Consider the following 21,504-nt stretch of genomic DNA (forward strand, 5'->3'; position numbering starts at 1 on the left):
TCAGACCAACACGTATCCCAGTGTCATCGGGCCACCACATGTCCCCATGCCATGGGGCCACCACCAACATGCTATGGGGCCACCATGTGTCCCAGTGCTATGGGGCAACCACCACTGGGTCATAAGTCAACCATGCAACCCCATGCCATCAGACCAACACGTGTCCCCGTGCCATGGGGTCACCACATATCCCAGTGTCATGGGGTCACCACCACTGTATCACATGGCAACCCCGTGCCATGGGGCCACCACCATCATGTTATGGGGCCACCAAATGTCCCCATGCCATGGGGCCACCACCATCGTCCTATAGGGCCACCATGTGTCCCAGTGCCATGGGGCAACCACCACTGGGTCACAAGTCAACCATGCAACCCCATGCCATCAGACCAACACGTGTCCCAATGTCATGGGGCCACCACCATTGTATCACATGGCAACCCCTGTGCCACAGGGCCACCACCAACATGACATGGGGCCATCACGTGTCCCCATGCCATGGGGCCACCACATATCCCAGTGTCATGGGGCCACCACCATTGTATCACATGGCAACCCCTATGCCATGGGGCCACCACCAACATGACACAAGGCCACCACATGTCACCATGCCATGGGGCCACCACCATCATGTTATGGGGCCACCAAATGTCCCCATGCCACAGTGCCACCACCATCGTCCTATAGGGCCGCCATGCGTCCCAGTGCCATGGGGCAACCACCACTGTGTCACAAGTCAACCATGCAACCCCATGCCATCAGACCAACACGTATCCCCACGCTATGGGGTCACCACGTGTCCCAGTGTCATGGAGCCACCACCATTGTATCACATGGCAAACTCTGTGCCATGGGGCCACCACCAACATGACACAGGGCCACCACGTGTCTCCATGCCATGGGGCCACCACCATCATGTTATGGGGCCAACACAAGTCCCCATGCCACAGTGCCACCACCATCGTCCTATAGGGCCACCATGCATCCCAGTGCCATGGGGCGACCACCACTGGGTCATAAGTCAACCATGCAACCCCATGCCATCAGACCACCACGTGTCCCCATGCCATGGGGCCACCGCATGCCCCAGTGTCACGGGGCCACCGTGCCATAGGGCGGCCACGTGTCCCAGCGCTCTGGGACCACCACCCCCGTGTCGCAACACAGCCACGCAGCCCCACGCCACGAGCCCGCCCCCACGTGTCCCCATGCGGTCCGGTGGGCACGGAACCCCTCCGCTTGCCATAACCCCGGCACGCTGCCCTTCCCGGTGCTCGACCTGCCGTTCCCGGTTCGCAGTCCTTACCATCTTAACGATACCGCGTTGTACAGCGAGGGGCGGCGCGGAGCCGCCCTGCCCGGGGTTCGCCACCGAAGCCATAACGCGCACGGGGCCGAGCGGGGCCGGAGCGCGGAAGGGACAGCGGGGCGGGGCGGAGCGGAGGGCGGGAAAAGGAGGCGTGGTCAGCGCCGATCTCCCGCCCCTCGCCTCGCCGTCGGCCAATAGGAGAGCGGATCCGCCGCTCGCCCCGCCTCTACTGGCTGTGCTGGGTGACGTCACGAGAAGCCCCGCCCCTTAGGCTGACGCCCCGCCCACTGGTGGAGGGCGGGACTTCCGGGGCACGCGGTGCCAGGGACACGTCGGCAAAGCGGCGCGCGGCTCCCACGTGGCCAAGCGCCGCGCGCGGAGGGGCGGAGCCATTACAAGACACGCCCGCTTTCTTCTGACGTCATCACCCCGCGCCAGACGCGCCGCGGAAGCGACAGAGAAGGGGGAGGGGAAATGGACGCTTCCTATAAGGGGGGGGGGAGGGGAGGGAATTCACATCGTGTCGCCGCCCCCTGTCACCCCCCCACCGCCCCCTCCCCCATAGGAGCTGGAGGAAGGGATCCACCCCCATCTGACCCCTCCAGAAAGCTTTTGGGAAAGGCCCCCCCATTCCCCCCCCAGCATAAGGGCTGGGTGATGGAACCCTCCCCCCCCCATTATGCCTTCTATGGGGGCTTTGGGGAATATCCCCCCCCCCAAATCGTGCTCTCAGAGGGGCTTTGGGAGGGGGTCCCCACACTGTGCCCCCACATAGGGGCCATGGAAGGGATCCCCCATTCTATTCCACGTAGGGGCTGATGATGAGCTCCAAGCCCACCCCCCTCCCACCTCTCTATAGGGGCTTTAGGAAGGGTCTCCACTCATTGGGCCCCCTTCCCTCCACATGGGGGCTGGGAGGATGGAGTCCAAACCCATATCCTCCCCCCCACAAAAGGATCTTAGGTTAGGGTGCCCCTTCAACCCCCCCCCCAAGGCCCCCCATAGGAGCTGGAGGAAGGGATCCACCCCCATCTGACCCCTCCAGAAAGCTTTTGGGAAAGGCCCCCCCATTCCCCCCCCCAGCATAAGGGCTGGGTGATGGAACCCTCCCCCCCCCATTATGCCTTCTATGGGGGTTATGGGAAATATCCCCCCCCCACCCCCCAAATCGTGCTCTCAGAGGGGCTTTGGGAGGGGGTCCCCACACTGTGCCCCCACATAGGGGCCGTGGAAGGGATCCCCCATTCTATTCTACGTAGGAGCTGATGAAGAGCTCCAAGCCCACCCCCCTCCCACCTCTCTATAGGGGCTTTAGGAAGGGTCTCCACTCATTACGCCCCCCTTTCCCTCCACATGGGAGCTGGGAGGATGGAGTCCAAACCCATATCCTCCCCCCTACAAAAGGATTTTGGGATGGGGTGCCCCTACAACCCCCCCTCCCCCCCCATAGGAGCTGGAGGAAGGGATCCACCCCCATCTGACCCCTCCAGAAAGCTTTTGGGAAACGTCCCCCCATTCCCCCCCCAGCATAAAGGCTGGGTAATGGAATCCCCCCTCCATTATGCCTTCTATGGGGGCTTTGGGACATATCCCCCCACCCCCAAATCGTGCTCTCAGAGGGGCTTTGGGAGGGGGTCCCCATACTGTGACCCCATTAAGGGGCTATGGAAGGGGTCCCCTATTCCAACCACTGTAAGGCTGGCAAAACACCGCCCCATTTTATGCCCCCTCCCTATTTTATGCCCCCTCCTTTCCATAAAAGGCTTTTGGGAAGGAACGACCCCCCCTCCCCCTTGCTATGCTGCTTTTACATGGGGGTTTCTGACCCCCCATCCTAAGGGTCCCCAAAGCTCCCTCCCTCCAGTGCTGAAGGGCAAACCATCACCTCCTGCTCCCCCCCCAACCCCACCCCAAAGCAGATCGCTGCTTTTAAAATGCCTCCATAATCTTTTCAGCCCCCAACCTCCCCCTTCCCCCCCCCAAAAAAAAGCCCCAAATGATGTATTATGATGTAGGTGGGAGCACTCAGATAAATGGGGCCGGGGTTGGTGACGTGGTTGGGGGGCTTGGGATTCTCGGTGCATTTTGTGTAGGAGAAGTAATTGCTTCTACCCCCCCCCCCCCCCCCATTCCCCCCACTCCCTCCCCAACCCAAACATGGGCAAGATGAGGTTGGGATTGCATGGAGTGCATGAAATACGTGGGGTTGCTTGCATGGAAGTGAATGAGGCTGCATGGAATGCATCAGGTGCATGGGATTGCACAGGGTGCACGGGGTTGCATGGAGAGCATGAGGTGTGAGGAGTTGCGTGGAGGTTGCGTGGAGTGCATGAGATGCGTGAGGTAGAATGGAGGTGCATGGGGTTGCATGGAGGTGCATGGGGTTGCATGGAGGTTACCTGGACCTGAGCAAGGCCTTTGACATGGTCCCCCACCACATCCTCATCTCCAAATTGGAGGGAAGTGGATTTGATGGGTGGACGACCCGATGGATAAGCAATTGGTTGAAAGGCCGCAGACAGAGGGTGGTGGTCAATGGCTCTATGTCCAGGTGGAGGCCGGTAACAAGTGGTGTCCCCCAAGGGTCTGTCTTGGGACCGGTGCTCTTTAACATCTTTATTAATGACATCGATGAGGGAATTGAGTGCACCCTCAGCAAGTTTGCTGACGACACCAAGCTGAGTGGTGCGGTTGATACGGTGGAAGGAAGGGATGCCATTCAGAGGGACCTCGACAGGCTGGAGGGCTGGGCTCGGGTGAACCTGATGAGGTTCAACACGGCAAAGTGCAAGGTTTTGCATTTGGGCCGGAAGAACCCCAGGCACCTGTACAGGCTGGGAGGAGTGGTCCTTGAGAGCAGCTCGGCAGAGAAGGACCTGGGGGTCCTGATGGACGAGAGACTGAATATGAGCCAGCAGTGCGCTCTGGCAGCTCAAAAGGCAAATGGGATCCTGGGCTCCATCAGGAGAGGGGTGGCCAGCAGGGACAGGGAGGTGATTGTCCCTCTCTACACGGCTCTTGTGAGGCCCCATCTGGAGTACTGTGTCCAGGTGTGGAGCCCTCAGTACAAGAAAGACATTGAGATTTTGGAAAGGGTCCAGAGGAGGGCGACTAAGATGATCAGGGGGCTGGAGCACCTCCCCTATGAGGACAGGCTGAGGGAGTTGGGCTTGTTCAGCCTGGAGAAGAGAAGGCTGCGGGGTGACCTCATTGCAGCCTATCAATACCTGAAGGGAACCTACACCCAGGAGGGGAGTAAACTCTTCAAAAGGGCTGACAACAGCAGGACGAGGGGAAATGGTTTTAAGTTGAAGGAGGGAAGATTTAGGTTAGATGTTAGGGGGAAGTTCTTTACTAGGAGAGTGGTTAGGCCCTGGAACGGGCTGCCCAGGGAGGTTGTGGATGCCCCGTCCTTGGACGTGTTTAAGGCCAGGCTGGACGGGGTCCTGGGCAACCTGATCTGAATATGTATGTTGGTGGCCCTGCTAGGCAGGGGGGTTGGAACTACATGATCCTTGGGGTCCCTTCCAACCCGGGTGATTCTGTGATTCTGTGTGATTCTGTGATTCTGTGAGGTGCATGGGGTTGCATGGAGTGCGTGGGGGTGCATGGGGTGCATGGGAAGTGTGTTGGGTTACATGGGGTTGCATGGAGTGCATGGGGTTGCATGGAGTGCATGAGTTGCATGGGGTTGTGTGGAGCTGCATGAAGTTGCATGGGGTGTGTGAGATACGTGGGGCTGCATGGAGGTGCATGGGGTTGCATGGGGTTGCATGGGGTTGCATGGGGTTGTATGGAGTGCATGGGGTTGAATGAGGTTGCATGGGGTTGCATGGGGTTGCATGGGGTTGTATAGAGTGCATGGGGTTGTATGGAGCTGCATGAAGTTGCATGGGGTGCATGAGATACGTGGGGTTGCATGAAGTTGCATGGTGCTGCTTGAGGTTGCACGGAGAGCAGGAGGTGTGTGGAGTTGCATGGGGTTGCATGGGGTTGCATGGAATGCATGGAGTGCATGGGGTTGCATGGAGTGCGTGGGGGTGCATGGGGTGCATGGGAAGTGTGTTGGGTTACATGGGGTTGCATGGAGTGCATGGGGTTGCATGGAGTGCATGAGTTGCATGGGGTTGTGTGGAGCTGCATGAAGTTGCATGGGGTGTGTGAGATACGCGGGGCTGCATGGAGGTGCATGGGGTTGCATGGGGTTGCATGGGGTTGCATGGGGTTGTATGGAGTGCATGGGGTTGAATGAGGTTGCATGGGGTTGCATGGGGTTTTATGGGGTTGTATGGGGTTGCATGGGGTTGTATGGAGCTGCATGAAGTTGTGGGGTTGCATGAAGTTGGGGTGCATGAGATACGTGGGGTTGCATGAAGTTGCATGGTGCTGCTTGAGGTTGCACGGAGAGCAGGAGGTGTGTGGAGTTGCATGGGGTTGCATGGTGTTGCATGGAGTGCATGGGATTGCATGGAGTGCATGCAGTTGAGTGGGTTTGCACGGGGTTGCATGGAATGCATGAGGTGCACGGGGTTGCATGGAGTTGTGTGGGGTTGCATGGAGTGCATGGGGTTGCATGGATTTGTACGAAGCGCGGTGGGTTGCGTGGATTTGCATAGAGTGGCATGGAATGCATTGCATAGAGGTGCATGAAGTTGCATGGGGTTGCATGGGGCTGCGTGGAGTGCATGAGTTGCATGGGGTTGTGTGGAGCTGCATGAAGTTGCATGGGGTGCGTGAGATACGTGGGGCTGCATGGTGGTGCATGGTGGTGCATGGGGTTGCATGGGGTTGTATTGGGTTGCATGGGGTTGCATGGAGTTGCATGGGGTTGTATGGAGTGCATGGGGTTGTACGGGGTTGTACAGGGTTGTACGGGGTTGCATGGGGTTGCATGGGGTTTTATGGGGTTGTAAGGGATTGAATGGGGTTGCATGGGGTTGCATGGAGTGTATGAGTTGAATGAGGTTGTGTGGAGTTGCATGGGGTTGTATGGAGCTGCTTGAAGTTGCATGGGGTGCGTGAGATACATGGGGTTGCATGGAGGTGCATGGGGTTGCATGAAGTTGCATGGTGCTGCTTGATGTTGCATGGAGAGCAGGAGGTGCACGGGGTTGCATGGAGTTGTGTGGGGTTGCATGGAGTGCATGAGATACATGAGATTGCATGGAGGTGCATGGGGATGCATGGTGTTGTATGGGGTTGCATGGAGTGCAGGAGGTGCATGAAGTTGCATGGGGTTACGTGGATTTGCATGGGGTTGCATAAAGTGCACGGGACTGCATGGAGTTGTGTGGGGTTGCATGGAGTGCATGGGGCTGCATGGATTTGCATGGGATTGCGTGGAGTACGTGAAGTGCAGGGGGTTGCATGGATTTGCATAAAGTTGCATGGAGATGCATGAGGCGCATGGGTTTGCACAGAGATGCATGGGGCTGCATGGAGTGCATGAGTTACATGGGGTTGCATGAAGTTGCATGGGGATGCATGGACTTGCATGAAGTTGTGTGGAGATGCATGAGGTTGTGTGGAGTTGCATGGGGTTGTATGGAGCTGCTTGAAGTTGCATGTGGTGCGTGAGATACGTGGGGCTGCATGGGGTTGCATGAAGTTGCATGGGGTTGCATGGGGTTGCTTGAGGTTGCATGGAGTGCGGGAGGTGCATGAATTTGCATGGGGTTGTGTGGGGTTACATGGATTTGCATGAGCACATAAGGTGCATGGGGTTGCATGGAGTTGTGTGGGGTTGCATGGGATGCATGAGGTGTGTGGAGTTGCGTGGGGTTGAATGGAGTGCATGGGGTTGTATGGGGTTGTATGGGGTTGTATGGAGTTGTAAGGGATTGTATGGAGTGCATGGGGTTGAATGGGGTTGCATGGGGTTTTATGGGGTTGTAAGGAGTTGCATGGGGTTGTATGGAGTGCATGGGGTTGTATGGAGCTGCATGAAGTTGCATGGGGTGCATGAGATACGTGGGGTTGCATGAAGTTGCATGGTGCTGCTTGAGGTTGCATGGAGAGCAGGAGGTGTGTGGAGTTGCATGGGGTTGCATGGGGTTGCATGAGGTTGTAAGGGGTTGCATGGGGTTGCATGTAGTGTATGAGTTGAATGAGGTTGTGTGGAGTTGCATGGGGTTGTATGGAGCTGCTTGAAGTTGCATGGGGTGCGTGAGATACATGGGGTTGCATGGAGGTGCATGGGGTTGCATGAAGTTGCATGGTGCTGCTTGAGGTTGCATGGAGAGCAGGAGGTGTGTGGAGTTGCATGGGGTTGCATGGGGTTGCATGGGGTTGTATGGGGTTGCATGGGGTTGCATGGGGTTGTAAGGGGTTGCATGGGGTTGTAAGGGGTTGCATGGAGTGTATGAGTTGAATGAGGTTGTGTGGAGTTGCATGGGGTTGTATGGAGCTGCATGAAGTTGCATGAAGTGCATGAAATACGTGGGGTTGCATGGAGGTGCACAAAGTGAACGGATTTGCATGGGATTGCATGGGGTTGCACAGATTTGCATGGGGTTGCATGGAGTACACAAGATACAAGGGGTCGCATGGAGTTGGGAGGGGTTGCAAGAGGTTGCATGAAGTGCATGGGATTGCATGGGACTTCATGGGGTTGCATGGAGTGCACGAGGTGTGTGGGGTTGCATGGGGTTGCATGGGGTTGTAAGGGGTTGCATGGGGTTGCATGGGGTTGTAAGGGGTTGCATGGGGTTTTATGGGATTGTATGGGGTTGTATGGAGTGCATGGGGTTGTAAAGGGTTGCACGGGGTTGCATGGGGTTGTAAGGTGTTTTATGGGGTTGTAAGGGGTTGCATGGGGTTGTAAGGGGTGGCATAGGGTTGTATGGGGCTGTAAAGGGTTGTATGGAGTTGCATGGAGTGCATGGGGTTGTACGGGGTTGTATGGGGTTGCATGGGGTTGCATGTGGTTTTATGGGTTTGCATGGGGTTGTAAGGGGTTTTATGGGTTTGCATGGGGTTGTAAGGGGTTGCATGGGGTTGAATGGGGTTGTAAGGGGTTGTAAGGGGATGAATGGGCTTGAATGGGCTTGAATGGGCTTGAATGGGGTTGCATGGGGTTGTATGGGGTTGCATGGGGTTGTAAGGGGTTGAATGGGGTTGTTTATTGGGTTGCTGTGGGGTTGCATGGGGTTGTAAGGGGTTGCATGGGGTTGTTTATAGGGTTGCATGGGGTTGCATGGGGTTGCATGGTGTTGTAAGGGGTTGCATGGGGTTGAATGGGGTTGTATGGAGTTTCATGGGCTTGCATGGTGTTGCATGGGGTTGTAAGGGGTTGCATGGGGTTGTAAGGGGTTGCATGGGGTTGTATGGGGTTGCATGGGGTTGTAAGGGGTTGAATGGGGTTGCACGGGTTTGCATGGCGTAGCATGGTGTTGCATGGGGTTGCATGGGGTTGCATGGAGTTGTATGGAATACATGGGGTTGAATGGGGTTGTATGGGGTTGTATGGGGTTACTGTGGGGTTGTAAGGGGTTGCATAGGTTTGCACAGGGTTTTATGGGGTTGTACGGGGTTTTATGGGGTTGTATGGGGTTGTAAGGGGTTGTATGGGGTTGTGTGTGCTTGTATCGGGTTGCATGGGGTTGCTGTGGGGTTGCATGGGGTTGCATGGAGTTGTAAGGGGCTGCATGGTGTTGCATGGGGTTGCATGGGGTTGTACGGGGTTGCATGGAGTTGCATGGGGTTGCATGGAGTTGCATGGGGTTGTAAGGGGTTGTATGGTGTTGTAAGGGGTTGAATGGGGTTGAATGGGATTGAATGGGGTTGTAAGGGGTTGCATGCGGTTGTATTGGGTTGCATGGGGTTGCGTGGGGTTGCGTGGGGTTGTAAGGGGTTGTATGGGTTTGCATGGGGTTTCATGGGGTTGTAAGGGGTTGTATGGGGTTGCATGGAGTTTTGTGGGGTTTTGTGGGGTTGCATGGGATTGTATTGGGTTGCTGTGGGGTTGTGAGGGTTTCAGGAGGGTGCATGGGGTTGTGTGGGGGATCCACGGGGTGCATGGGCTTCCATGGGATTACTTATGGGATACAAGAGGTTGTGTGCAGGTCCATAGGTTTGCAGTGGGGTTGCATGGGGTGCCTGCGACACAGCAGTGCCCTGCACTGCCCCAGGCACAGCCCTGCTTCCCAGCAGCCCCACAGCCCCACACCGTGTGCTCCCAGTGGGGCAGGATGCACTGCTTGCCCTCCGCTCACCCCAGCTCCTTCCCTGGCCCAGCAGTGGATTCCCAGTAGGGGAATCCTAGGAGAATGGGATCATAGGATGATAGAATCGTGGAGGTAGACCCGTAGGATCCTGGATTTGTTGGACCACGGGATCATGGGGCTGTAGGATCATGGAAACGTGGGATCACGGGATCGCAGAATCATGGGATCGTGACATCATGGGAATGTGGGATCAGGGAATCGTAGAAGTGTGGCATCGTGGAATCGTAGGGTTGTGGATTTGTAGGATTGTGGAAGCAGAATCATGGATCGTGGGGTGGAAGGGGCCGTAAAGGCAATAGAACCATAGGGTGGTTGGGTTGGAAGGGTCCTTACAGATCATAGAATATAGGAATGCAAAATTGGTGGGTTGGAAGGGTCCTTGAAGAGCACAGCACCATAGAAATGCACAATGTTTGGGTTGGGAGGGTCCTTAAAGATCACAGAACTATGGAATCCCACAATGGTTGGGTTGGAAGGGCCTTGCAGATCACAGAACCATAGGATGGCTGGGTTGGAGAGGTCCTGACAGATCACAGAACCATAGAACTGCAAAATGGTTGGGTGGGAAAGGACCTTACAGACAGTAGAACAACAGAAACACACAATGGTTGGGTTGAAAGGGTCCTTAAAGATCATAGAACCATAGAAGCAGCCAATGGTTGGGTTGGAAGGGCCCTTCTAGACCACAGAATCGTAGGGTGGTTGGGTTGAAAAGGTCCTTACAGATCACAGAACCATAGAAGTTCACAGTTATTGGTTGGAAGGGACCTTATAGACAGTAAAACCATAGGACGATTTAGTTGGAAAGGTCCTTAAAGATCATAGAACCTTAGAAACACACAGTGGTTGGGTTGGAAGAGACCTTGTAGACCAGAGAAATGTAGGGTGGTTGGGTTGGAAGGGTCCTTGAAGATCACAGAACCATAGAAACACAGAGTGGTTGGGTTGGAAGGACCATATAGACCACAGAACCATAGGATTGTTGGGTTGGAGAGGTCCTTAAAGATCATAGAACCATAGAAGTTCACAATTATTGGGTTGGAAGGGCCTTACAGACAATAAAACCATAGGATGATTTAGTTGGAAAGGTCCTTAAAGATCATAGAACCTTAGAAACAAACAGTGGTTGGGTTGGAAGGGACCTTGTAGACCAGAGAACCATAGGGTGGTTGAGTTGGAAGGGTCCTTGAAGATCACAGAACCATAGAAACACACAGTGTTTGGGTTGGAGGGGACCTTGTAGACCACAGAATCATAGGGTTGTTGGGTTGGAAGGGTCCTTGAAGGTCATAAAACTATAGAATTCCACAATGGTTGGGTTGGAAGGACCATATAGGCCATAGAACCATAGAGTTGTTAGGTTGAAAGGGTCCTTAAAGATCATAGAACTACAGAATCCTACAATAGTTGGGTTGGAAGGGACCATATAGACCACAGAACCATAGGGTTGTTGGGTTGAAAGGGTCCTTACAGATCACAGAACCATAGAAGTTCACAATTATTGGTTGGAAGGGACCTTATAGACAATAAAACCATAGAATGATTTAGTTGGAAAGGTCCTTGAAGATCATAGAACCATAGAAACACAGAGTGGTTGGATTGGAAGGGACCTTGTAGACCAGAGAAACGTAGGGTTGTTGGGTTGGAAAGGTCCTTGAAGGTCATAGAACCGTAGGAACACACAGTGTTTGGGTTGGAAGGACCATATAGACCACAGAATCATAGGGTGGTTGGGTTGGAGAGGTCCTTAAAGATCATAGAACCATAGAAGTTCGCAGTTATTGGTTGGAAGGGCCTTACAGACAATAAAACCATAGGATGATTTAGTTGGAAAGGTCCTTGAAGATCATAAAACCTTAGAAACAAACAGTGGTTGGGTTGAGGGGACCTTGTAGACCAGAGAAACATAAGGTTGTTGGGTTAGAAGGGTCCTTGAAGGTCATAAAACTATAGAATCCCACAATGGCTGGGTTGGAAGGGACTGTATAGAGAATAGAACCATTGTGTGGTTGGGTTGGAAGGGTCCTTACAGATCACAAAACTACAGAATCCTACAATAGTTGGGTTGGAAGAGACCATATAGACCACAGAATCATAGGATGGTTGGGTTGGAAGGGTCCTTACAGATCATAGAACCTTAGAAACACACAATGGTTGGATTGGAAGGGACATTGTAGACCAGAGAAACGTAGGGTTGTTGGGTTGGAAGGGTCCTTGAAGGTCATAGAACCACAGAACTGTGAAATGGTTGGGTTGGAAGAGACCTTGTAGACCAGACAAATGTAGGGTTGTTGGGTTGGAAGGGTCCTTGAAGGTCATAGAACCATAGAAACACACAGTGTTTGGGTTGGAAGGACCATATAGACCACAGTACCATAGGATTGTTGGGTTGAAAGGGTCCTTGAAGATCATAGAACCACAGAAGTTCACACTTATTGGTTGGAAGGGACCTTATAGACAATAAAACCATAAGATGATTTGGTTGGAAAGGTCCTTGAAGATCATAAAACCTTAGAAACAAACAGTGGTTGGGTTGGAAGGGACCTTGTAGACCACAGAATCATAGGGTTGTTGGGTTGAAAGGGTCCTTGAAGATCACAGAACCATAGAAACACACAGTGGTTGGGTTGGAAGGACCATATAGACCACAGAACCATAGGATTGTTGGGCTGGAGAGGTCCTTACAGATCACAGAACCATAGAAGTTCACAGTTATTGGTTGGAAGGGCCTTACAGACAATAAAACCATAGGATGATTTAGTTGGAAAGGTCCTTAAAGATCATAGAACTTAAGAAACACAGAGTGGTTGGGTTGGAAGGGACCTTGTAGACCACAGAATCATAGGATGGTTGGGTTGGAGAGGTCCTTGAAGATCATAGAACCATAGAAACACAGAGTGGTTGGGTTGGAAGGGACCTTGTAGACCACAGAATCATAGGATGGTTGGGTTTTAAGGGTCCTTGAAGGTCACAGAACCGTAGAAACACACAGTTACTGGTTGGAAGGGACAATGAAGACAACAGAACCATAGGGTGGTTGGGTTGGAAGGGTCCTTACAGATCACAGAACCGTAGAACCATGCAATGGTTGGGTTGTAAGGATGCTTATAGACCACAGAACCACAGAATGGTTGGGCTGGAAGCTCCATCTGTCCCCAGGTGTCACCAGTGCCCGTCTCCAATCCAATCTCAGCTGCCTATGCTGAGAAGCAGCAGCAAATCCCCAATGTTCCCCTCTCCTCCCCCCCCCCCATCCTCAGTGCTGCCTTCCTGCAGCTGTGTCCATCCCTCTGTGTGTCCGTCCATCCCCTCTTCCCCTGTGGGGACCCCACAGCTTCCCCAGCAATGCCAGGATGGGGGGAAGGGGCTGCAGTACGTGGGTGTCACCCGTGTCCCCACAGCCACCCTATGCTGGGAACCCAAAAGGAAATCCTGCCCCATCCCTGGAACATCAGCATCCCTTACCTTCCCCTGGATGACACCTATGGGGGCTGGGGGGGGGGAAGGGAGGGCAGTGGTGTCACTCATGGGGGGGTGGGGAGGGCTGGGGGGGACACAGGTGACACCCATGGGGTGCTGGGAGGGGGGAATCTCCAGCTCTCCACCTGCCCACCTGTCCATCTTCCTTCATTCCCCTTTCTGCCTCCGTCTTCCCACCTCTCCATCTGTCCTCATGCCTCCCCCTTTCCACCTCCACCTCTCCACCTCTTCGCTCGTGTCTCTCTGTCTCCATCAAGACAGACGTATCCACTTCTCCCTGTCTTTGTCTGTTTCTCCACCTCTGTCCATCTCAACCTCTCCATCTCTGTCCATCCATCTCTCCATCTCAACCTCTCCATCCCCGTCCATCTCAACCTCTCCATCTCTGTCCATCTCTCCATCTCAACCTCTCCATCCCCGTCCATCTCTCCATCTCAACCTCTCCATCCCCATCCATCCATCTCTCCATCTCAACCTCTCCATCCCCGTCCATCTCAACCTCTCCATCCCCGTCCATCTCTCCATCTCAACCTCTCCATCCCCGTCCATCTCTCCATCTCAACCTCTCCATCCCCATCCATCCATCTCTCCATCTCAACCTCTCCATCTCTGTCCATCTCTCCATCTCAGCCTCTCCATCCCTGTCCATCCATCTCTCCATCTCAGCCTCTCCATCTCCATCCATCCATCTCTCCATCTCAGCCTCTCCATCCCCATCCATCCATCTCTCCATTTCAGCCTCTCTCTGTCCATCCATCCATCTCTCCATCTCAACCTCTCTCTGTCCATCCATCTCCCCATCTCAGCTTCTCCATCTTTCTCTCCACCTCTCTCCATCTCCATCTCAACCTCTTCACCTGTCCATCCATCTCTCCAACTGCCTGTCCACCTCAACCTCTCCACCTCTGTCCATCTCTCCATCTCAGCCTCTCCATCCCCATCCATCTCTCCATCTCAACCTCTCCATCCCCATCCATCCATCTCTCCATCTCAGCCTCTCCATCTCCGTCCATCCATCTCTCCATCTCAACCTCTCCATCTCTGTCCATCCATCTCTCCATCTCAGCCTCTCCATCCCCATCCATCTCTCCATCTCAGCCTCTCCATCTCTGTCCATCTCTCCATCTCAGCCTCTCCATCCCCATCCATCTCTCCATCTCAACCTCTCCATCCCCATCCATCCATCTCTCCATCTCAGCCTCTCCATCCCCATCTCTCCATCTCCCCATCTCAGCTTCCCCATCTTTCTCTCCACCTCTCTCCATCTCCATCTCAACCTCTCCACCTGTCCATCCATCTCTCCAACTGCCTGTCCATCTCAACCTCTCCGTCTCTGTCCGTCTGTCCACCTCTCCCCGTCTCCATCTCAACCTCTCCACCTCTGTCTGTCCATCTCTCCATCCCAGTTTCTCCATCTCCGTCCATCCATCTCTCTGCCTCTGTCCCTGTCCCCTTTTTACCCATCCCTCCATCTCTCTACCTGTCCACCTCTCTGTTTCTTCACTTCTCCATCTCCCACGTCTCTCTGTCTCCACCTCTCCCCATATCCACGTCCCTGTGTCTCCATGTCTCCACATTTCACCTCCACATCTCCATCTCCCCACTTCCCCATCTCCCTACATCTCCAGCTCCCCATTTCTCCATCTCTCCACCTTTCCATCTTGTCCATCTATGTCTCCACTTCTCCCTCCATGTCTCCATCTCTCTCTGCCTATCTTGTCACCCCTCTCCACATCTCCCTCTCTACACTCTCCAGCTCTCCATCCATCTCTCCACATCCCCACCTCTCCACCTTCCACCTCTCCACCTCTGTCCATCCATGTCTCCACCTCTCTCCATTTCTCCAACACCTCCACCTCTCCACATCCCCATCTCTCCCTACCTCTCCATCTCTACATCTCTCCATCTCTGTCTATCCATCTCTGACTCTTTATCTCCCCATCTCTTTCCATCTCTCCATTTCTCCATCCCTTCCTATCTCTCCATCTCTCTCCACCTCTTCATCCCTCTCTCCATCTCTCCATCCCTCCATCTCTCCCCCATTTCTCCCCATCTCTTTCCATCCCTCCATCTCTCTCTCTCTCCCCATTTCTCTCCATCTCTCCATTTCTCTCCATCTCTTCATCTCTCTCCATCCCTCTCTCTCTCTCCATCCCTTTCCATTTCTCCATCTCCCCATTTCTCTCCATTTCTCCATCCCTCCATCTCTCCCCATTTCTCTCCATCCCTCTCCATCCCTCCATCTCTTTCCATCTCTCCCCACCTCTCCCCACGTCCCCACACCCCCATCCCCGCCACCCTCCCCATCCCACCTCTCCCCTCTCCACCCGACGTCTCCCCTCTCCATTCCCCCCCTCTCACCCACCCCACCACACACAGCCCACGTCCCCCCACCCCTCTCCCCGCAGCCCCCCCGACTCGCAGCTCCCCGTGACCCCCCCCAAACCCCCCCTGGGTTCACTCCCTCGCCTTCCCCCCCTCCCCTCACCCCAACCCATGGCGCGCAGCGCGGTGGGGCGGCGGGTGCGCGGCGCGGCGGTTCCGTGCGCTCTACCCAGGGGGGTGCAAGGGGGGCAGCGGCGCAGGGGGGTCGGGGGGCGGCGGAGAGGGCTGGGGGTGGGGATGGGTCCGGCGGGGAGAGGGGAGCGGCGGGGCCGTCCCGGAGCGCACGGAGCCCCCGCGCCCCGCAGCTCTCCCCACGGCGCTGCGTTACGCACGGGACCCCCCCCCGCGCAAGGGGCTACGATGGGGTCCGGCGGTGCCCGGAGAGCTGCGAGAGGTGCAGCTCCGAATGTCGGCTCCGTCCGATTCTCAATGCCGCGTCGCGACTCCCCGGTTAGGGAGCGGGGAGGGGTCTGGAGGGCCGGGGCCGTCGAGAGAAGGGGGGGTGACAGCGCGTTTCGGTGGGGGCCGGAGCGGGGCCGGGCCGGAGCGCTTGTGGTTAATGTGTAATTGGGAGCAGATGGCACTGAGAGGCGGCTCCGTGCGGGCAGTGCGGGGCCGGAGCGCACCGCGAAGCGCAGCCCCGTTCCCGCGGGGGGACGGAGCAGAGGGACCGCGCTCCCCCCTCCGCTATTTGCTCTCCAAATATTGTGCTTTGAGGTTTACAACTCGCCTTTATCTGGGCCGGCCCGAGGGGCCATCTGTGCCGGGGTCGGTGCGCAACGCACCCTCGGCACCCATCTCTCCGAGCCTCCCTCTATTTGCTCAGCTCAACAGCAGCAAGAAAAAAAATAAATCTATCTATACATACAGACACATCCACGCAATAAACCGGAGCGTGGGCCGACTTTATGGTGGGTCCGACACCCACCATCTGCCGCACCGCCCGGCCCGGCTCTGTTTGCTCTGCGGGAACTCCGCGCTGCTCTGCGGGCTCATGCGCTCCTCCGAGCCGTCGGGGCCGCCTCCTTCCTCCCCTCTTCCTCTCCGTCCACCCGCACAGCTCGGCTCCCTCCGGCTCTGCTCGGCCCGGTTCGGCTCCGAAGGTACCGAACCCACACATTTCACACCCCCCCTCAAATCCCCCCCCTTCCCCCCCTCCTCCCGGGTCCCGTTTGGGATCGCGCTCTGAGCTGGTGCGCTCTGCTGGCCGGGTGCGCGCAGGAAGCCGCGCACAGCGCAGCGGAGAGGAAGGAACGCGGCGGGGGTTGGTGCGTCCGGGTTCGGGGCTTTGGGGTTCGGTGCATCAGGATTTGGTGCTTCGGGGTTCATTTCTTCGGGGTTCGGTGCGTCCAGGCTTGGGGCTTTGAGGTTTGGAGCTTTGGGGTTTGGTGCATCAGGATTTGGTGCTTTGGGGTTCAGGCTTTGGGGTTTGGTGCTTTGGGGTTCATTGCTTCGGGGTTCAATGCTTTGGGGTTTGGTGCATCAGGATTTGGTGCTTTGGGGTTCATTTCTTCGGGTTTGCTGCGTCCAGTCTTGGGGCTTTGAGGTTTGGGGCTTTGGGGTTTGGAGCTTTGGGGTTCATTGTTTTGGGGTTTGGTGCATCAGGGTTTGGAGCTTTGGGGTCAATACTTTGGATTTTGGTGCTTTGGGTTCTGGTGCATCAAGGTTCAGTGCATCAGGGTTTGGTGCTTTGGGGTTTGGTGTTTCAGGGTTTGGTTCTGTGGGGTTTGGTGTGTCCAGATTCAGTCTTTGGGATTCAGTGCTTCAGGGTTCGGTGCTTTGGGGTTTCAGTGCTTTGGGGTTTGTTGTGTCAGGGTTCAGAGCATCAGGGTTTGATGCTTTGGGGTTTGGTGTGTCCAGATTCAGCCTATGGGATTCAGTGCTTTGGGGTTTGGTGCTTTGGTGCTTTGGGGTTTGGTGCATCAGGGTTTGGTGCTTTGAGGTTCATTGCTTTGGGGTTTCAGTGCTTTGGGGTTTCAATGCTTTGGGATTTGGTGTGTCAGGGTTCAGAGCATCAGGGTTTGGTGCTTTGGGGTTTGGTGTGTCCAGATTCAGTCTGTGGGATTCAATGCTTTGGGGTTCATTGCTTTGGGGTTTGGTGTGTCAGGGTTTGGGGATTTGGGGTTCAGTGCTTTGGAGTTTAGAGCTCTGGGGTCTGGTGTTTCAGGGTTTGGTTCTGTGGGGTTTGTTGTGTCCAGATTCAGTCTTTGGGATTCAGTGCTTTGGGGTTTGGTGCTCTGGGGTTTGATACTTCAGGGTTCGGTGCTTTGGGGTTTGGTGCATCAGGGTTTGGTGCTTTGGGGTTCATTTCTTCGGGTTTGCTGTGTCCAGTCTTGGGGCTTTGAGGTTTGGGGCTTTGGGGTTTGGAGCTTTGGGGTTCATTGTTTTGGGGTTTGGTGCATCAGGGTTTGGAGCTTTGGGGTTTGGTGTTTCAGGGTTTGGTTCTGTGGGGTTTGGTGTGTCCAGATTCAGTCTTTGGGATTCAGTGCTTCAGGGTTCGGTGCGTTGGGGTTTCAGTGCTTTGGGGTTTGTTGTGTCAGGGTTCAGAGCATCAGGGTTTGGTGCTTTGGGGTTTGGTGTGTCCAGATTCAGCCTACGGGATTCAGTGCTTTGGGGTTTGGTGTTTCAGGATTTGGAGCTTTGGGGTTCATTTCTTCAGGATCTGGTGAGTCCAGGTTGGGCGATATGGGGTTCAGTGCTTTGGATTTTGGTGCTTTGGGGTTTGGTGCTTTGGGGTTCAGTGCTTTGGGGTTTGGTGCATCAGGGTTTGGTGCTTTGGGGTTTGGTGCTTCAAGGTTTCAGTGCTTTGGGGTTCATTACTTTGGGGTTCATTGCATTGGGGTTCGGTGCCTTGGGGTTTCAGTGCTTTGGGGTTTGGTGTGTCAGGGTTCAGAGCATCAGGGTTTGGTGCTTTGGGGTTCGGTGTGTCCAAATTCAGTGCTTTGGGATTCATGAGTTGGGATTTGGTTCTTTGGGGTTTGATGCATCAGGTGCTTCAGGGTTCAATACTTTGGATTTTGGTGCTTTGGGTTCTGGTGCATCAGGGTTCAGAGCATCAGGGTTTGGTGCTTTGGGGTTTGGTGTGTCAGGGTTCAGAGCATCAGGGTTTGATGCTTTGGGGTTTGCTGTGTCCAGATTCAGCCTATGGGATTCAGTGCTTTGGGGTTTGGTGCTTTGGTGCTTTGGGGTTTGGTGCATCAGGGTTTGGTGCTTTGGGGTTCATTGCTTTGGGGTTTCAGTGCTTTGGGGTTTCAATGCTTTGGGATTTGGTGTGTCAGGGTTCAGAGCATCAGGGTTTGGTGCTTTGGGGTTTGGTGTGTCCAGATTCAGCCTACGGGATTCAGTGCTTTGGGGTTTGGTGTTTCAGGGTTTGGAGCTTTGGGGTTCATTTCTTCAGGATCTGGTGAGTCCAGGTTGGGCGATATGGGGTTCAGTGCTTTGGATTTTGGTGCTTTGGGGTTTGGTGCTTTGGGGTTTCAGTGCTTTGGGGTTTGTTGTGTCAGGGTTCAGAGCATCAGGGTTTGGTGCTTTGGGGTTTGGTGTGTCCAGATTCAGCCTACGGGATTCAGTGCTTCAGGGTTTGGTGCTTTGGGGCTTGGGGCTTTGGGGATTCAGTGCTTTGGGGGTTGGTGTGTCAGGATTTGGAGCTTTGGGGTTCATTTCTTCAGGATCTGGTGAGTCCAGGTTGGGGAAATGGGGTTCAATGCTTTGGGGTTCAATGCTTTGGGGTTTGGTGCTTTGGGGTTCAGTGCTTTGGGGTTTGGTGTGTCCAGATTCAGTCTTTGGGATTCAGTGCATCAGGGTTTGTTGCTTTGGGGTTCATTTCTTCGGGGTTTGGTGAAGCCCGGGTTTGGGGCTTCAGGGTTCAGTGCTCTGGATTTTAGTGCTTTGGGGTTTGGTGCTTTGGGGTTTTATGCTTCAGGTGCTTCAGGATTCAATACTTTGGATTTTGGTGCTTTGGGTTCTGGTGCATCAGGGTTCAGAGCATCAGGGTTTGATGCTTTGGGGTTTGGTGTGTCCAGATTCAGCCTATGGGATTCAGTGCTTTGGGGTTTGGTGCTTTGGTGCTTTGGGGTTTGGTGCATCAGGGTTTGGTGCTTTGAGGTTCATTGCTTTGAGGTTTCAGTGCTTTGGGGTTTCAATGCTTTGGGGTTTCAATGCTTTGGGGTTTGGTGTGTCAGGGTTCAGAGCATCAGGGTTTGGTGCTTTGGGGTTTGGTGTGTCCAGATTCAGTCTGTGGGATTGAATGCTTTGGGGTTCATTGCTTTGGGGTTTGGTGCATCAGGGTTTGGGGATTTGGGGTTCAGTGCTTTGGAGTTTAGAGCTCTGGGGTTTGGTGCATCAGGGTTTGGTTCTGTGGGGTTTGTTGTGTCCAGATTCAGTCTTTGGGGTTCAGGCTTTGGGGTTCATTGCTTCGGGGTTCAATGCTTTGGGGTTTGGTGCTTTGGGGTTTGGTGCATCAGGATTTGGTGCTTTGGGGTTCATTTCTTCGGGTTTGCTGTGTCCAGTCTTGGGGCTTTGAGGTTTGGGGCTTTGGGGTTTGGAGCTTTGGGGTTCATTGTTTTGGGGTTTGGTGCATCAGGGTTTGGAGCTTTGGGGTTTGGTGTTTCAGGGTTTGGTTCTGTGGGGTTTGGTGTGTCCAGATTCAGTCTTTGGGATTCAGTGCTTCAGGGTTCGGTGCGTTGGGGTTTCAGTGCTTTGGGGTTTGTTGTGTCAGGGTTCAGAGCATCAGGGTTTGGTGCTTTGGGGTTTGGTGTGTCCAGATTCAGCCTATGGGATTCAGTGCTTTGGGGTTTGGTGCTTTGGTGCTTTGGGGTTTGGTGCATCAGGGTTTGGTGCTTTGAGGTTCATTGCTTTGGGGTTTCAATGCTTTGGGGTTTCAATGCTTTGGGGTTTGGTGTGTCAGGGTTCAGAGCATCAGGGTTTGGTGCTTTGGGGTTTGGTGTGTCCAGATTCAGTCTGTGGGATTGAATGCTTTGGGGTTCATTGCTTTGGGGTTTGGTGCATCAGGGTTTGGGGATTTGGGGTTCAGTGCTTTGGAGTTTAGAGCTCTGGGGTTTGGTGCATCAGGGTTTGGTTCTGTGGGGTTTGTTGTGTCCAGATTCAGTCTTTGGGGTTCAGGCTTTGGGGTTCATTGCTTCGGGGTTCAATGCTTTGGGGTTTGGTGCTTTGGGGTTTGGTGCATCAGGATTTGGTGCTTTGGGGTTCATTTCTTCGGGTTTGCTGTGTCCAGTCTTGGGGCTTTGAGGTTTGGGGCTTTGGGGTTTGGAGCTTTGGGGTTCATTGTTTTGGGGTTTGGTGCATCAGGGTTTGGAGCTTTGGGGTCAATACTTTGGATTTTGGTGCTTTGGGTTCTGGTGCATCAAGGTTGAGAGCATCAGGGTTTGGTGCTTTGGGGTTTGGTGTGTCCAGATTCAGCCTACGGGATTCAGTGCTTTGGGGTTTGGTGTTTCAGGATTTGGAGCTTTGGGGTTCATTTCTTCAGGATCTGGTGAGTCCAGGTTGGGGAAATGGGGTTCAGTGCTTTGGATTTTGGTGCTTTGGGGTTCAGTGCTTTGGGGTTCAGTGCTTTGGGGTTTGGTGTGTCCAGATTCAGTCTTTGGGATTCAGTGCTTTGGTGCTTTGGGGTTTGGTGCATCAGGGTTTGTTGCTTTTGGGTTCATTGCTTCCGGGTTTAAGTGCTTGGGGTTTCAGTGCTTTGGGGTTTGGTTCTTTGGGGTTTGGTGCATCTGGGTTTGGAACTTTGGGGTCAATACTTTGGATTTTGGTGCTTTGGGTTCTGGTGCATCAGGGTTCAGTGCATCAGGGTTTGTTGCTTTGGGGTTCATTTCTTCGGGGTTTGGTGAGCCCGGGTTTGGGGCTTCAGGGTTCAGTGCTCTGGATTTTAGTGCTTTGGGGTTTGGTGCTTTGGGGTTTTATGCTTCAGGTTTTGGTGCTTTGGGGTGCATTGGTTCGGGATTCATTGCTTTGGGGTTTCAGTGCTTTGGGGTTTGGTGTGTCAGGGTTCAAAGCATCAGGGTTTGGTGCTTTGGGGTTTGGTGTGTCTGCAGATTCAGTGCTTTGGGGTTCAGTGCTTTGGGGTTTGGTGCTTTGGGGTTTGTTGTG

At 54.4% G+C, this 21,504-nt stretch overlaps 1 protein-coding gene across 1 annotated transcript in view; it reads right to left on the bottom strand.

Moving 5' to 3' along the window:
* The window catches only part of SND1 (staphylococcal nuclease and tudor domain containing 1), a 28,742-nt gene extending 27,304 nt beyond the window's left edge, over positions 1 to 1,438 (bottom strand). The window contains exon 1 of the mRNA XM_048926055.1: positions 1,307 to 1,438. Coding sequence (XP_048782012.1) covers positions 1,307 to 1,381 — 75 coding nt within the window. The 5' untranslated portion in view covers positions 1,382 to 1,438. The remainder of the gene's footprint in view (positions 1 to 1,306) is intronic.
* Between the last annotated feature and the right edge of the window lie 20,066 nt (positions 1,439 to 21,504).

This window comes from Lagopus muta, chromosome 1 (genome assembly GCF_023343835.1).
Source record: "Lagopus muta isolate bLagMut1 chromosome 1, bLagMut1 primary, whole genome shotgun sequence".
Classification (NCBI taxonomy): domain Eukaryota; kingdom Metazoa; phylum Chordata; class Aves; order Galliformes; family Phasianidae; genus Lagopus; species Lagopus muta.